Here is an 18,180-nt window from a genome sequence, read left to right as displayed (position 1 = left end):
ATGTCTCAGTAGATGTTGATTAGCCCCCCCTAATTCAATGCCGGCTGGGAGGAATGTGATCGCAGCCTCTAGAATTTGTAGTGCGGCCTTCCAAGAATGATTGCAGGCCTGCTATAAGTCAACGCAGCTTGTAAATGAAATAATGCAACCCTTCAAAAGCTCCAGCTATGCCCAAAACCTGAAACGCAACCTCTATCTTTACTAATGCTGGCTTTTGATAATAGATCAAAGCTAATCCTGGGCCAAACTTGATGCCAATACAACACAATTCTCAGAATCTCAAGCCGTCTCTTCTCAAATTTCTAGTCAAAACGTGCTTCTACAATATGATTCAATTCAACAAACTTAATCCAAACAACAACAATGCAAGACACAATTCATGGGCAAAAAATTCCCACTCAAAGTGCATTGAAAACTGAGAGAGTTACAATTTCTTTAGCTCAAACCCTTAAACCCCAAATTCACCAAGATAATAAAATGCATAGAACAAATATCCATCTCCAAGAGCTTGCTTTTATAATATTTCAATTCAAATTGGTTCTCCTTCACACTAAATAGCTAGTGGCTTCATGTTTATACTTTTCACTTAAAAGGCTTCATTTCTCATAAAGAAACTTTATGTTACAATTTAAAGTTGACAAATAATAAAGCCACTTTATTAATTAAACTCCCCCATTGCTTTGAAATTAACCTTTTCACTGATATAGTGGTATACTGACACACAAGGTTCCTATTTCACGTGCTGATGATATAGAACTCTTCATCCTGATTCCAACAAGCTATAACACTAAGGTGCCTGTTGAGATATTGTCATTGATGTCAAAGTAAGGAGATATCTACAATCAGAGTGTGTGGTAAAGAAACAAAGACAAATGAATGTGACAATTACAAGAACGATGCATTCTCCTTGAGTGTTGCTATACCTCCTATACCACAAAGGAATTTGGCTATACACGTCGGTTATATATATATACGTTTTTTTAACCTATAACTAATCCACCTTCACTTTCATTTCTTGAACTGGGGCAGGGCATATGCAGTGACCAAACCCTCTTGATTGATCAAATCCCAACTTGACTGCGTCAACCTCCACATATCATCAAATATGACCACTACCAATGTCTTTCGCGGCCGAATGAATTGGAGTTATTTTGCAAACCCTTTCATACTCAGTGTCAATAGAAAGCTTTTGCTCATTTTGGATAATGACACAGTTATGTAATCTTGTACAACCTTCTATGTATATTGCACATCTACACAGACTCTTCTACAAGACCTATGGCTACCTTCTACTACTTGGCGGTTTTCAAACTTCACTACTCTTCTTTTCCATAGATTGCGACATGCATTTTTATACATTGTGTAGATGAAGTCTCAAATGTTTATCTTAGAACAAAAAACTACAATCATATCCCGCTATTTGGAACACACCAAATCATCAGCCTTTATGGGGTTCAAGTCCAATGTTTCGCTGCACAAGTACTTTACTGACTTTGGGACCTTGTTCGAACATGTAAGATATCAAATAGCTTTGGTTCTCCCTTGTACCAACTTTGGGATCCTTAATTGGTTCCATAGGTAGACATTATATATGCATGCCATAGTTTTTGACCTAAACAATTTATTGCTACCAAATGCCGGCCAAACATAATATTATAAGAACCGAAATAGATCTGACTTTGTGTCATATCACATACAGTGAGCAAACTTTAAACAAATAATACCAGCGACATATCAAACCAAAATGAATTTCCATCATGATAGCTGAAGAATAAACGTAGAAATGTTATCTTATTAATATGAGACACCCATATATTGCTACTCTCATGATGAACAATAATGGTTATTAAAATATTGAGTTGATAATCATTTTACACATCCAATTCTCTCCCCCGTACAATGATCGCTGCTCCCATTATTATATTGGGCTGAATTTTAATTTTAATATTAATTCAATCTCATAGAAAGTCTTGCCAATCTTTGAAGGCTACATAATTCCAACTACAATAGTGTATTCCTATCACTGTTGCAAAGAAGATTGAAACATACATTTCCAGATTTTGAATGCAAATCATTCATATCACTATATTTAATGTAGTAAGTAGAAATCTGGCTGTGGTACCATGTTGATTTTTCGGGATTGCTGCAAATCTAATAGCACTGACATGTTTTTGGTCTAAGTTACCATGGTACCTCCCCCTCCTGGACCATAAGAAGTTCGAACTGGTTTGTTGATCAGGTTTGGTTCGAACTCTAGTTTGGGCAGGACCCTATTTTCAGCCTGGGGTACGATCAAGTTTGAAACCAGTTCGAACTCGGGTGGACCAACTCAGAAAGTTTGAATCGAGTTCAAATCCATAGTGATTCATACATTTGTGGGTGTTCTTGAACTATATGTGCATCATTCATACACATTTGCAAGCTTATAATGGCTGGAAAAGGTAAGATCTTATTCCATCTTATTTTGTTTTTGTTCCAGTTTTTTTATTTTTCCATTTCTCTTTCATTTTTCATATGATATTTTACTTTTTTTTCAAAACAATTCATTTTCTTGCATATAAGTTATAAAATGAACATGTATCTAATTTCTTGCCATAGTAAAACAAATGACATCTACCTCTTCATCAGTAGGCAATACTAAACAAAGAATGGAACCCAACTTTGATTCTCCTCTATGGAAACATGTAGACATTATAAAACCCTTTTCAGGAGGTGGTGCATTCCGTTGGAGATGTCGGGGTTGTGGTGTTGAAATAAATAATTCGTATTATCGTGTGGTAGGTCATTTGTGTGGATACATTGGAAGAGGAGTCAAGAAATGCCCTGGCAAAAAATGTGCCCCTATACCGAATGAAACCTTGGTAAAATATATTGAAGAGCATGAGGCAACATAAGAGAGAGAAGGACGTAGGGCAACAAAACTCAGAAGCAATAAAAGTAAAAGAGTAAAGGGAATGCAACCCATTCGAGATGTTATAGTACAAGACCACCCCTATTTAGTACTGCAATGTAAACTAAGACTGAATCTGTGCCCCTTACACACAAAAGAAAGGGACCACTAGAAACTGCTTTTCAAAATAAGATTCGAGAAATTGCTGAAATTAAGGTGGGAAGATGCCTGTATGCAAATGAGATGTCTTTTAATGTTGTTTTCTCTCTATTTTGGAAGGACATGTTTAGTGGTGCCAATGAAGCTCCAAGTAGGTATTGTGGCTTCAAGTTTGAGAAAGTGCGCACCACCTTGTTGGATCAAAAGGTTCAACGGATTGAAGATCAATTGAAGCTCATAAAGGACTCATGGGTTGAGATGGGTGACAATTATTTCAGATGGGTGGAAGGATTCCAAGAACCGTCCCTTAATCAATGTCCTTGCGGTGTCCCCTAAAGGGACAATGTTTTTGAAAGCAATGGATTGGGAGGGCCAAGTAAAAGATGAGCCATTTATTGCTAATATCCTAATTGAGGCCATTGAACAAGTGGTTTCAACAAACGTTGTCCAAGTCATAATAGACAACGCAAGAATTGTAGAGCAGCTGGTTTGTTGGTTGAAGTGTGATATCAACATATCTTTTGGACACCTTGTGTGGTCCATTCACTCAATCTTATGCTACAAAAGATTGGGAACCAAATTGAGTGGATTAAAATAGTGTTTGAACAAGCCGAGGACATCCAAATGTTTGTCACAAACCACCACGTGACTCAATCTCTTTTTAGAAACCACTCAAAATTGGAGCTACTAAAGGTAAGTGAACTTGAACTCAAGTTAGTGATTTAATTTTTAATATTTGGTAGTTTCTGATTTTTCATATTTTGCTTGTGCAATGCCTATGCTTTTCTAAAATATGTATTTAATAGTTGTTTTTTTTCCCCTTGAATTTATGTCATAGGTTACTTAGACACGTTTTGTATCACATATAATCGTCTTGAGATGACTCGTGCAAGTGAAAGATGCACTTCAAGGTATGGTAATCAGCCACAATTGAGGTGTATGGAAGCAAAAGAGCACTGGTAGGACAAATAAAATAAATGATAGGGTATAGGCCGACTCATGGTGGGAATGTGTGGAATATCTCCTTAAGATCACTGAGCCCATTATGAGCATGCTTAGGTACACTGACATGGATAGGCCTTTCCTTGGAGAGATCTATGATGGCATAGACTCAATGCTTGAGAAGATCAAGCAAATTATAAATGAGGAGCAAGATCCGCAAGAGACCTTGAAACAAATGCAAGCAATTATTGTTGAAACATGGAACAAAATGACCACTCCACTAAATTTGCTTGCCTATGCCTTGATGCCCAAATACTATAGCTCTCAATATTGTAGTCTACTAGGAAGGTTGCCACCATATAGAGATATGGAAGAGTTTGACGGGTACCAGGCAACATTTAAAAGACTATTTCCTGATGATGATATGAGAGATATAATCATGGATGAACTCATAGAGTTTGTGAATGCTAGAGGTCTAAGTAACAATGCTCTTTGTCATCGGTTCAAGAAGGATGCTCATAGTTGTTGATACATCCATGGCCAAAGATTCCAAACATTACAGCCCCCTGCAATCAAAGTTATATCACATGTAAGTTTTATTTTAAAAAATTTAGCTCAATTTATCCTCAAAAGAATTGTGACTAGAAAGTAATTTTTAATTTTTTATAAGATTGAATTAATTCTTTATTAATTGCTTACCATGTGTTGTCTTCATAGGTTGCTAGTTCTTCTACATCAGAAAGGAATTGGAGCACCTATTCTTTCATCCACATGGTGAAACACAATAGGTTGCAATTAAAGAAGAGATCCTGGTTGTAACAACCTGCCTTGTTCTGTTATTTTTTAATGTTTATTTCTTCCTGTAATTTTGTCAAACAATTGTCTTGCAACCAAATTTCCTATAGTTTCAACTTGATGTTGATCAATGGTTTCTCAAGATTGTTTGTGTTTCATATGAGATGCAAATAGGAGGCAACATAGAACCATATGCAACTAATAACAATGACCATTCATTTATTTCTTGTTTCAGATTATCAGGAAATTACAACTACCATAACAATAATATCTTCTCATTAAACTCAATGCATTATATCAACTATAAAGTTCAATGATGGTCCATACCCATTGCGGTTACAGCAGTGTTAATAGTTTTGAAATTGCTACAGTAACTTGTAGCTATAGTGATCCGGACTGCGACAGTAACTTGTTGCTACAGTAACTCACTGCTACAGTACTGCGCTATAGTGATTTGGGCTGCTACAGTAACTTGCTGCTACAGTACCGCGCTACAATGATTCGGGTTGCTACAGTAACTCGCTACTACAGTGATTCGGACTGCTACAGTAACTCGCTGCTACAGTGATTCCAACTGCTACAGTAACTCGCTGCTACAGTACCGCGCGACAGGAGTTTGCTATTACCATGTTGAATCTCAAGACCATATCTTTCAATGGCTTCAAGATTTCCAGCTTGAAGGGATTTCGTCCTTCAAACTATTGAGATATAATCTCCAAAATATTACCCAATTTCTTTGATATTTCCAAGCATCCTAAAAAGAAGCTCTTCCCTTTCTTTTATAGTGTTCTCACAAGAACTCAATCCTTCGTTTTCTCAATGTGGGATAAAACATCACTCCCTTTATGTAACTTATGTCTCCAATGTGTTTATAAAATAAAGGGGACTCTTTTAATTTAAATATTTCCCACAAACTATAGTCTATGCATTAATAAAGTTAAATATTTAAATTTAACTTTATAAAATAGCTTTATCAATGGATAACAAATCTTATCAATGATAAACAAGTCTTCTTGTCAATTTTAAACAATTACCATCGACATACCGCTGCCACTAGATGTCCGACCATGTCCAAGATGACTTACTATAAATAGTAAGTATGCCCAAAGTTGCCTCAGAACCCATTAGAAAGACCTGCAACTGAAACTATCTAGGCCAAATGGCCTCTAAGTCCCTTTAATGTCCTGGTTAGCCTATGGGACCGTGGGAGAATAGGCCAACGACAACATCATGCTATGAATGCTAAAAAGGGGACATTACAGTCCGCCCTTTCCAAAATTGCTTGTCCTCAAGCAATTTCAACTCTGGATGCTGTAATATTTGCTCATTTTCCCAAGTAGCATCCTCCACTGGTAGATTCCTCCACTTGACCAAGTACTCCTTGATGATCCGCCTGCAAAGCACCCTCTCCCTGGAGTCAAGTATCCTCAAAATTTTTTTGTTAGGTTTTCCATGTCTTGGATTCTATTTTTTGGTTTGATTGATTTTTCACCCCAAAAATTATTTCTTTTACCCTTAAAAAAAGGTGATGCTTTGTAAACTTCAGTTTCAGAGTTTTGTTGATTTTTTTCCACAAAAATAGTGAACCGAGGCAAGACTATTGAATGTTGTTGTCATTGGTGTCAAAGGATTGACACCATTAAAGAATTCAATTTGAGCTACTTGACCAGCTTGAGCTGTTTCACCAGTTTCAGCTATTTGAGTTGTATGTGTGACAACTTGAGGTGTTTGACTGGTTTGAGCTACTTGAGCTGTATGTGTGACAACTGTTTTTATTGATTGTTTGGTTGAATATCACTTGTTACCAAGTGTTGAATATATGATTCAATTTGCTAAGGCACATGTGTGTCACTGTCCCAGTTATTTGCGTGTCATTTGGTTGCTAATAGTGTGTTGTTTCATTTGCTTATTGTCTGGGCACAAAATGAGCCTAGATGCAATTTGCCTATTCAAGTTACCAAGTGTCGAATACCTTGGCAGTAATTCCTCATTGCCTAAATATGTGTAACCGTTCAAATGAATATGCTCGATGCTATTGGGAGAAGCGTTTTTTATCTCTACCTATGGTAATTGTTCAGTTACTTTTAGATAGGAACTCATAAAATATGAAATGCTGTGGCAGGTTGATAGGAACTGATGTATTTTGTTTCCTGCATAATCATTTTCTTCTCAAGTTTGTAACTGTCAAATTGTAATGAGGTTCAATTTTTTGGGTGCAGATTATGCATAGCTGTTGAGTGGCACATAAAATTTGTTTTCTGCTGGGTGGGTGTAAAAAACAAAAATTAGCATTTCTGCTTGGTAACGATATGCTGCTGATTATCACCTTGCAATGATAATGCAACCATGACTGGGCATTAGTTGTAACTGAGACACAATCTCATTATTTCTGTGGATATGCATGGTCGTAGAAGATATACTGGTTGATGAAAAACTCCAACGATATGAATATTGACCATATATGTTGTTTTCAGAGCTAAAGAAAGAGATTACATTTTGTAAAAAAGGATAGAACGTAGTAGTGGATGCCTTATTGAAAAATGCTAGTTAGCAAAAGGACAGAGTAGTTCTTCAAAAAAACTATGAGTGGATCCCATCTTAGGTATGGTAATGTCAGGAAAAACAACAGAAAACAAGAAAAGTATTGTCGTTTAAGAACAATGAGTTGGATATAACGAGTGATGAAATTACTTCTATAGAAGATTTTGGTTGCTTAGAAAGGAGTGAAGTTGAAGGTGAGACTTTTTATTTTGCTCATTATTGGCTGTGAGGTCCGAGTTATCAACGGGGAGTAAAAACTGTTATTAGCAAACACTCAGTTTGTGTATTCAAAAGTATGGAGCTGAAATGTTAGAGCAGGGTTGTGAATGTTATGCTAAGTGAATGTTAATAATGCAGTTCCTGCTAGGCGTGTTGATGTTGAAAGTCTCTTTTGTGAGTTTTACCTACTCTTGGTAAATTGGATCTCAAACTGGTTGTGACCTTTTGAATGCATTTGATTGTTTGGGTCAGAGATTTTCAGGAGGTTGTAGCCTTGGCTTGTCCAAGTTGGAGCTTGATTTGTATTTGGAGTAAGCAAAAAAGTTGGAGCTTTGATTGTACTAGGTAGCTGCCCATTATAAAGATTAGTGGTACTGTGGTTTTTATCCAAAAGGGTTTCCATGAAATAAAATTTTGTGTTCATGTCTTCCATGCATTCAATTAGATATGCTTACTGTTTTAAATGTTTCAAATACCAATTCACCCCTCCCCCTCTCTGTATTTGTGTGTTTTCTAAAGGGTCTTCTATAGACTATTGACGAGAAGACTATTGTTCAAGCACTCTTTCTATGAAGTTCAATGCCAAGGTTTCTGCTGTTGAAGAAATGTCAGATTTGGACACTCTTATGGTGAACAAATTGCATGGTATTCTAGTCACCTATGAGATGAGAACTAATGTTGAAGGAACTTCCAAAAGCGAGATGACATTCAAGACTTCTAACACTAGCAAGGACAAGGAGAAAAGGCATGGTGAAAGCTTGGATGGAGGCTCAAATGAGGAAATAGCAGACCTTGTTAGGAAGCTGAAAAATGTTTTTAGCAAGAGGAAAGGCAAGATCACCTTGAAGTGTTTCAACTCTGGGAAACTAGGCCACTTTGCATCAAAATGTCACTATGATAGAGAAGATGACAACCAAGATGAAAAGAACACAAAAGCTAGGAGGACAAGAATGCTTGCTAAATGGCATTAGAAAGATGATAAATAAAAAAGGGTGTTATATTCTTAAGATGACAGCGATAATACTTCCAGCAGTGAGGAGGATCCTCAAAGTGATGAGATTTTATTTATCGCAGTTGATGACTTAAACCTAGAAGAGCATGCAAAATGTGGAGTTCCCAAGTTTGATTGTTCAAATTTCACCTCTTGGAGTTTTTGAATGATGATTTATATCAAGGCTCTTGGACTAGATGTTTGGGAGCGCGTTTCAGCTGAATTTGGGAGCAATTACATGCTAGATATGGAAACAATCTTCAAAAGTATATGGCTCGTATAGCTATGGAGGGAATTTTTTGAAGACTTGATCATGGATGATGGTGAAGTTGACTTAGAGCTTGAACTAGTTACAGCCTTTGCTGAAATTAAAAGACTCAAGAAGAAACATCTGAATCTTATTGATCTGTTGCAAGTGGAAAGTGAAGAAAAGTGGAAGAGTGTTATGGCTCCTAGTAAGGCTGAAAAACTTTTGACTGATTTCAACTTTCTGAATGACGATGCCAAGATAATTTGTGAGAACCTTGAAAATCGGATTCAGCTAAAAGAAGAAAACATCACCAAGTTAGAGGCTGAAATTGTTTCATTTAGGGATATAGGTAAATCTACCTTCTTGTCTAGTATGGAGTTTTCAAACAATATCAGCAACATATCCTTGGATGACATTCTTGTTTCTCAAAAACCAACTCTTGATATGAGAGGGATCAGTTGGGAAGAAGGTAAAAGTTCTTTGTCTAAAGGAAAGGAACAACTGGGTTCAAAAAGTAAGCAACCTACTATCTCTCAACAAAATCAAGCTATCAAGGTGAATAAACTTTTCTTCTATGGTTATTGCTTTTCATGCAATTATTTTGGAAGGGAATATCTTTGATTCATTTATAAGAGTTAATTTAATTTGTTACTTCTGTAACAAGTTTGGTGATACTTCAAGGTTTTGCAAGAATTATGGTGCATGATCACTCATTAAGGCTTAAACTAAAGGGAAGCCAAAGGTTTTTAAGGTATGAAAGAAGAAGAGCCAAGAGGCTCCTCTCAAGGATCTAGTTGTTTTAATTGCTCTTCTAGCTACAAATGAGAAGGATATATGGTACATTGATAGTGGCTGCTCTAGACACATGATAGGTGACTTAAGCAAGTTTCATTCCATTGAAGAAATGAAAAGTGGTAAAGTAAGATTTGTTGGTAGTTCTTCCGCCAAATTTGGTGGTAGAGGAACTCTCTTATTGAATAATGATCAAAATATTGTTGAAATTGTGCTCTATGTTAAAGGGCTGAAACATAATCTATTAAGTGTGAGTCAGCTATGTGATCAAGGGTATGATCTTGGATTTGATTCAAACTCTTGCACTATTAAGAAAGGGAAAGATGTCATAGCCAATGCAATTAGAGTAGCTAACAATCTTTATATTCTTTGAGGACTCTAATGTTGAAACTTGTTTGAGCAGTATGGATGATGCTTGGCTTTGACACAAGCATCTTGGACATATCAATTTTGATGATTTGGTCAAGATCAGCAAGAAGAAAGTAGTTAGAGACATGCCAAAGATTGAGAAACCAACCAATATTTTTGCAAGAATTGTCAAGAAGGGAAGCAAACAAAAAATTCCTTTAAACCAAAAGAATATACCAGCAGCAAGCCACTTGAATTAGTCCACACTGATCTTTCTGGACTGACTAGGGAAACAAGTCTTCAAGGTGAGAAGTATTTTATGTTGCTAATTGATGATTATACTCGCAGGACTTGGCTTGCTTTTCTAAAAGAAAAATCAGAAGCTATAGATAAGTTCAAAGTTGTTTAAAGATGTGTTTGAAAATGAAATGGATTTGAAGATCAAATGCTTGCATTCTAATAATGGAGAATTCACTTCTAACGAGTTTATGAGCTTCTGTGAACTACACAAAATCAAAAGATAGGTTTCATATCCTAGAGCACCACAACAAAATGGTATTGTGGAAAGAAAGAATCGAATAGTCCAATAGATGGCACACTACTTGATGAATGAAAGAAAGGTTAGTGATATGTTTTGGAGGGTGGTTGTCCATACAATTGTTTGCATTCAAAACCGGACATTGTTGGGGTCTAAGTTTAACAAGACTCCATGTGAACTATGGAAAGGTAAGCCAACCAACATCAAGTATTTTAAAATTTTTGACAGCCCATGTTACATTAGAAGAGATAAAGATGGCTTGGGTAAATTTGATTCTAGAGCCGATGAAGGAATTTTTCTTGGTTACTCTAAGAGTAAAGCTTTCAAATGCTACAACAATAGGTTACAACTTCAATTTCATACCTGAGGATGCAAACATTCAGACCATTTTCTAGGTAGCGTAACACGGGGACACGTCCCCCCACCAAAACCGAGCCGCACCCGAGATGGGGACGCACCCGAGACAGGGGGACGATGTCTCAATGTAATGTCCCCGTTTTTGGCCAGTCTGTGTAGTTGATTGAGTTAGCTCATCATAGCAACCCTCATGAGTTGACAAGGTGTTTTGGGGGCCTTAGTTGATTACTTACTATTTTTAGTAAGTCTATTAGGGGCAGTTGCTATTTTTAGCAGCACAGCGGATGGCTTGGCAGTTGGTCATCACCTGCGGTTGATTAGGTTAATAATTATATGAGCTCTTAGTTATTTATTTATTGAGTTGCATTATTATAATAATGTTTATATTATTATAATAATGACTTAAAGAGATATTTATAAAAAGCAAGTTGGAAAATTTCTAGTGTTGAGTTCTTTTGGGAAACTTCCACGTTTTCTGAAGTGGAACTTTATGGAAACTTTTGCCAATGAAAAACTTATAAATGAGAGCTCTTTTCATCAAGAAAAAACACGCTTGATTATATATTTGATTTTGTGCCTTCATGGCTTTTTCCTGGGTTCATAACTGTATGCTCTTGCTGATGTATAAGTGTTCGAAAATTCTTGTGCAATTTAGCTGCTGAGGTATAGCTAAGTTTGCCCAAATTCTCTATTGTTCATCATTGCAGCTGAGAAGTGTTTTCATTCCACTGCTAAAGTATAGTGGATTTGATATTTGCTAGATATTTCCTCCTACTGTTTCTTACTGTGCCTTGGAGATCAGAGTTGAGGACATAGTTTGATTAGTGCTGCAATTTGAATGAGATCATTCACATTTTGAGAAACTGAAAATTGGTGTTCGAATTAGTCTGAGAAGTCTGTTGTTAGCTCCCCATAGGTGACGTGGGGTATCAAATTTGCATTGGAATTCAGTTTAAGGGTTAGATGACTTTTCCTTTGTTACCTGCAATTAATTCTTGAGGAAATCGCAGGGTTGTGAGAGTTGCATTTGGAGATTGGTTGGGTTACGATTGGACTAGTGGCTCCTGTGATAATCGGTTGGGTCGAAATTGCTCATGGTCTAATCTATTTGGTGTTGGCAGCCTATATTATTCATTGTGCAACTAAACCCACCATCAACAATCAACATTTTCTGTGTTGGTTCGGTAATTTGGAAGGACAGCTATACGTATGAGTGGACCGGCCAGTGGTTGTCTCCAAATCTGCAGATTGAAATCTGCAAAAAAACAAATCAGGTTTTCATTATTTTAAACATTGGACATTCTGATTTTAATAATTGTTAAAAAACTCTCGTCTTTCTTTATCAATAATTTTCAAAGTAATTGCTGGAGTTGAATAGTTATATTCAGTATTTTCCATGTACACATGATATCTATTGAAAAGTTAAATAAAACAAAGACATACGGAAATATTGTTCATTGACACTGGTAATTCTATCGGAGCATACTTAGAGTCTTTACACTCGGGCAGTGCCACTGAGAGCGCCACCTCCACCAAAGACAGCGAGATCTCTCTGTGTCCCCTGTGGGTGTGAGGGGACGCCAGGACGTCTCTCGTGGCAACAAGATGGGGGACATTAAAAAATTTAAAAAATAAGACATTTTAAAATTTTTTTTTGGTTCTATTTTTGTTATAATAGGATGTGGGGCCCATTCCTTCCTTTGTTCAAAAGCCTTCTATTCTTCATTTTTATTCACATTTGCATTTCTATATTTGAAGACTGATATATTTTATAAGTTTAAAATTATATAATTTGACACTTTCATTTGTTGATATTCAATGTTCATTGTTTGTCATTTGATCATGAATCATGATTTTCTAGTTCAAAACTTCAATGCAATGTTCAATGTTTAAGGTTTTTACACCTTTATATCATATATTGTATAATTGTAGTACATCTTTTCATAACTAGAATTTTGAGCACCATATGTATAGTTTATACACTCTTGCTCCCCCCGCCACCCCCTCCATCCCCCGCTGTCATCCCCAAATCAAGGTCCCTCTGTCCCCCCATCTCGGAAAATTGTGTAACTATGTTTCTAGGTGGGCTGGGCGTAGCCCTGATTCATCATTCATGGTCGATTCACATCAGAATTCACATTTGAGAGTATAGCTGTATTTTAATGTTTATTTCCAATCTGATTGTATATATCTGTTTAAGATTGGACTTGATGTTTGTTTTTGTATTGCTGATGTATAATACATTCACATATTTCTAAGGAATTTGTATGGATTTTCTGGTTATGACATTGTATTGTTGAAGATCATAATACAATAGTAATTATGAAAGCCTTCTATATGAGCATTTTCTGTTTTAATCTGATAAGTTTAATGCATGAGCTATCTACTTGCATTCTGAAATTTTATTGGTGAGAAAATATGGGAGAGTATCCATTAGGGATATTACATTTTCTGCCAATGTAGTCTTTAGTCTTTGTTCTCTTGGATTTTAAATGTTTAAATCTTAAGCTTTGTTTTGTAATTGGGTTTTGGGTCCCTAAAACCTATTTTTCAATTAATTGAAAACATTTTACATGCTTAAGTTCATTTCTTGGATACTATATTTCTGTTAATTTCCTTTTTTGAAAAAAGATCGTTTTGTCAATGGCCCCTTGGTCTACTGGTGAAGTTGAATGGTTCTCAATGAGCCCACCAGGGATTGTCTTGCTGAGTACAAGGCTGTGACATCATAAGGGATGAGGCTGGGTTTGTGCCCCAGGCAATTTTAATGGTGTGGATACCCCTTAGTCCTTGTCTCCAAGCCAAGAGGTTTCAAGCATTAGTGGATCCGTATCGAGCTGCTAAAATGTTTCTGTGGTAGCCTTTGTTGGTTGGTAGCTCGTAGGCTTCATGCTAAGCATAGAGATTACTTTGAGAGAATATTGTAAAAATATTGTGGGTGCCCTATTTTTTAAAGTTGAGAAAAACATTGTTGCTTTGTCGGGTGAGATTGGGAACAGTTCTAATGACAACAAGGATGCGAATAGAAAAATTTATAACTAGGAGAATCTCCATGAGGTGAGCCTGAAGGGGGATGATGTTTTGGTTGCTCATAGCAAGGATGATGTGGCTGATATCTTGAAAGATGTGAGAATTGGAGCTCAAGGTTACTTTAAGGTGCAGAGTTGGGTTCTTTGGGAAATCAGAGATCTGAAAACGAAGTAAATGTCCATTAATTATAGGATTGAGTGTAGGGACAACATTGGTCTAGGTAAAGACTCTACCTTCTCGAATATGATCAAAGACCTCACAAAGTTGATGGGAAAGTCGAAGTCTCTTCTTGCTGAGGAAGCTAAATGGGCTCTCGAAGATTGAAGGTAAGGTTGCTGGCATTGAAGATTCTCTCAGTAAGATTGGTGATCAAAGTCACAAAATTCTGAAGGCCTTTGCCCAACACCTTAGAATCCTGATCAGTAAGTTTTTAAAAGACCTGCTAGGGGAACATCATTGTCCAACTCGAGGAGCCTCAGGAGGCTGTTCAAAGTAAATAGATGGCTCCTCGCAAAAGAACAAGGGCCTCTACCAAGTTGCTTGTCTTCTAGGTCAGTAAGGAGGTTGAAGATATCCAGGCGGTTGCGGACCACATGACTCGCCTGAAGGAAGAAGCTGCCCAGCTTATCAAAAATCTTTTCTGAGTTTGTTTTGTCTGTTGTTTTGTGCTCTCTGTCTGTAGTGTTGGTGGTTTTCTAGTCTTTTAGGTCTTGGGTCAGCGTAGTCTCTAGTCTTTGTTCTCTTGGACTTTAAATGTTTAAATCTTAAGTTTTGTTTTCTAATTTGCGTTAGTTTCCTTTTTGAAAAAAATATCGTTTTGTCAATGGGTCCTTGGTCTACTAGTGAAGTTAAATGGTTCTCAATGAGCCCACCAGGGATCAAGTCTTGCTGAGTGCAAGGCTCTAACATCATAAGGGATGAGGCCAGGATCGTGCCCTGAGTGATTTTGGTGGTGTGGATACCCCTCAGTCCTTGGCTCTAAGCTGAAGAGGTTTCAGGCATGAGTACGCTCGTATTGGGTTGCTAAAACATTTTTGTGGTGGCCTTTGCTGGTTGATAGCTGGCGGGCTTTGTGCTAAGCATAGGGATTGCTTTGAGACTCTATTGTAAAAACTATTTTGAAGAAACTCCATATATTTTAAATTCTCTAAATCTACTTACCAAATTTGGTGAAATCTGAGAGTTTTCAAATAAACTACTGTTTGCCACTTTTTCATATTTTTTGTTATCTTCTTGTGCATTTTAAAGGTATCCCTGACAGAGTCCAGACTATTGTAGTTAACAGAGGTATTGAAGAGCTGCTGCAATTTGCATATCATCTAAGATGCATATTCTATTCTGTTCTTGACTTTGTCTATTACTTGTCTTTCTGCAATTCAGCTTTCTTTGCTTAACTATCACCTTTTGCAGGTTCAGTCTCTTGCAGCCACAGGCCTAATTGCATTATGAAGTCTACATCACGCATCTACCAAGATGGCTCCTTGCCAAAAGATGTGGAATGGTTTTGTGATTCAAAATTAAATGATTTTTTCTAGGAGCTGAATCCCAATGAGCAAAAACCTGTCTCTTACCTGCTTGATGCTGACAGCAATGCTGTGTGAAAGCAAGAATATACCATCTTGTTATGTGGCCTACTAGATAGCATATGGAGTGGATGACGACACACCTATAAATATTATTGATCCAAATAGTAATTTCAATACAATTTCAAAATGACACAGGTATCTTACAGCTGCCAAAAATACGTTTCCATATCAAATTCACATATCTTACAGAGTATCTACGCGGAACCAAAACATGTCCAAGTAACTACGTGCTATCATCTCAACCATATAACTTTCATGCTCGATACCATTAACTGTTTGCAAGAGGCTGCAACATTTTCCCTTAAGCATTATAGGAGCATACTGCCAAACAGCTATTCATTTGGAACAATCCTGTTTTCTGTTAAAACCTTGGAGAATCTACAATTGTATAAAATCAAATTCCATAACCTGGAAAACTCACAGGGTATTCTTGTTAGAAAATTGGTAAATATCCATTGATCCCTATACAGTAATTTCCTGGCAACTGTGATTATAGTGGTTAGAAGTTTCCGAAAATATAAATCAATAATCTTTTCTCCCTTCTAATATTTAGTCTTTTTTACCATCTTTTAATAATATTTATTTTGAACTATGTTCAGCCTTTCTGTAGGTCAAGTGGTATGTCTTCAAATGATGCATTGATTTTCTAAATTATTTCAAAATAAAACAGCTGCATCGAAGTTGTCTGGAAATCACACAGGATGCTCTACAAAAAACATTTTTAACTCTTTGCCTATTTGACTTGCATGTACATAGGATTTGTAAATGAATTTCTTTTAGTCCTTTGTGAAATTTAGTTATAGGCTATTTATTTTAGATTATATTCAACATCCTTTGTATATATTATTTGATGAAGATTTAGTCTTCGGTAGAGCACCTGACATTTTATTGGGATTCTGCAGTATTTTGTTAAAGGGATGCTGACCAACTTCCCGTCTCTGAAGCTTGAAGAAATTCATAAGAGGCTTAGTGTAAGTATATGGTGAAGATTTCCTTGGTTATCATTTTTGTTGATACTGGTTTAAAGCATTTACTAGACTCTACAGATGGCTCAAATTTCTCCTCTTCTTGCAGGATCATTCTCATGGATTTTTTGTGTATGACCTATCTTTACTTCAGCTGCAAATGTTTTTGTCTCGTCTTGTATCAGAAGACAAGTTTGAAGTTAATGATGGAGAGTACAGGTTAAGGAAGTAATAGAATTTAATGATGAAGAATACAGATTAACTAAGCAATAGAGAGTGATGGAGAGTATGAGTTAAGGAAGCAATAGTGACTATTAACTTTTTGTTTTCTTGGATGTATTTGGAGAAATATCTCCTCACCCTTGCTTCTAGCAAGGCTGATTAAGCCAAACATAAAATTTATTAGTTCCTGCCATGGCAGAAAACTCTTGCCAAGGCCTGGAATATAACTAGTGATTATCTTTTTATTGAGGGCCAATAAATTGTTTCGTTTATGTTTTTTGTCATGTTATTTTCATTTTTTACTAACAAAAATGATCGAAGTTTACTGCTTCAGTGCCTTTGATGAATGCTGGCACATTTCTGTTGCCTAGACTGAAGGTTTCACAGGTTTCTATACAAGAGAAGGAGCTAATATCAAAGCAAACATGTTGGGGTTAGCAGTTCTGCAGGAGGACTTACTTACCAGTTGGTGTGTTGGCTACACATGGACCTGCTACATGTCTGACATGTTGAAGATCTGTTGCCCATTTTTACAGAGGGAGGTGACAATCTTTGATTAATCTTTTTCAAAATAATCTATGCATCACACATATCAATGCAATTGAACACACAGATATTGAGATTCACTGAAACTCCTGTAAAGGTTGTGAGGCATGGAAGGTGTAGACACCTAAACATGTTTGGAAATTCTTATTAACATTTTAACTGTGTTGATTACACATGGACCTGCTACATGTCTGACATGTTGAAGAGTTGTCACCCAGATGCAAAGCCACGTCTTTATTCTTATCGGCAGTAAGTGATGCCCGTTCATATGATAAAAAAAGTCTTGCATAATTTGCACCAATATTGGGAACAATTAATACTGACGAATCCTTATTTGTGCAGCTCACATCTCTTCGAATGATTTACGCAGTTGAGTTCTATATACAGGACATTGCTGCTATTTTAACTATTGCCATAATCCTATAGTATGGGAAATACAATTCTTTTAATAGATTCATTCCGAAATACAAGCATTTGGATTAGAAAGATCAAGTTAAGGATTGGTTGGAGTTTATTTTTAGTGAGGTTGGGAGCACGGTTTTCCTCCCATTCAAAATCATGGCATAGTCACCCACATAGCCACCTGGATTCTTCATTCTAAATTGCAGAAAAGAAATGACATAGATTGGTTATTTTTTCTGTTAATTTTTTCACAATAACAAGGACTGCAAGCTCATTCTTTTGTGTTTTTCTCCTTCAGTTTGGTATTACCCAAAAAGAATCATTTCAATATACAACTATTCCCAAACATTCACTTCATACAGGCAGTGTGGTTGTTGGAAGAAGATGTGGAATTTGGCTTTATGACTGCCAATTTTGTTTGCGAATTCCTGCTATCATTCAAATCTAAAAACCATCCTTCTATTAAGGAATTCTGTCAAAAGTCCATGTGTCTAGTTATTTTGTACAACATATTTATGCTTACATGGGAGCATACTTGGCCTCTATGAAATGATAGTGACACCCAGGCCTATCTGAAGATGAATCCATCAAGAGAGACTTCTTTGCT

General features: G+C 36.5%; 1 protein-coding gene and 1 long non-coding RNA gene across 2 annotated transcripts in view; both read left to right on the top strand.

The window, feature by feature from the left end:
• The window catches only part of APC2 (anaphase-promoting complex/cyclosome 2), a 189,713-nt gene extending 172,811 nt beyond the window's left edge, over nucleotides 1–16,902 (top strand). Inside the window, exons 15-16 of the mRNA XM_089809653.1 lie at nucleotides 16,341–16,409; nucleotides 16,513–16,902. Coding sequence (XP_089665779.1) covers nucleotides 16,341–16,409; nucleotides 16,513–16,635 — 192 coding nt within the window. The 3' untranslated portion in view covers nucleotides 16,636–16,902. The remainder of the gene's footprint in view (nucleotides 1–16,340; nucleotides 16,410–16,512) is intronic.
• Nucleotides 16,903–17,317: 415 nt separating this feature from the next.
• On the top strand, nucleotides 17,318–17,641 carry LOC149530674 (uncharacterized). Its single transcript, XR_016358658.1, has 2 exons — nucleotides 17,318–17,420; nucleotides 17,514–17,641. It is a non-coding gene; the product is annotated as an uncharacterized LOC149530674 (long non-coding RNA).
• Nucleotides 17,642–18,180: the final 539 nt, after the last annotated feature.

This window comes from Cupressus sempervirens, chromosome 11 (assembly GCF_028749045.1).
Source record: "Cupressus sempervirens isolate cs-2001-9-10 chromosome 11, ASM2874904v1, whole genome shotgun sequence".
NCBI classification, from domain to species: domain Eukaryota; kingdom Viridiplantae; phylum Streptophyta; class Pinopsida; order Cupressales; family Cupressaceae; genus Cupressus; species Cupressus sempervirens.
This window is presented reverse-complemented; position numbering and strand designations above follow the sequence as displayed.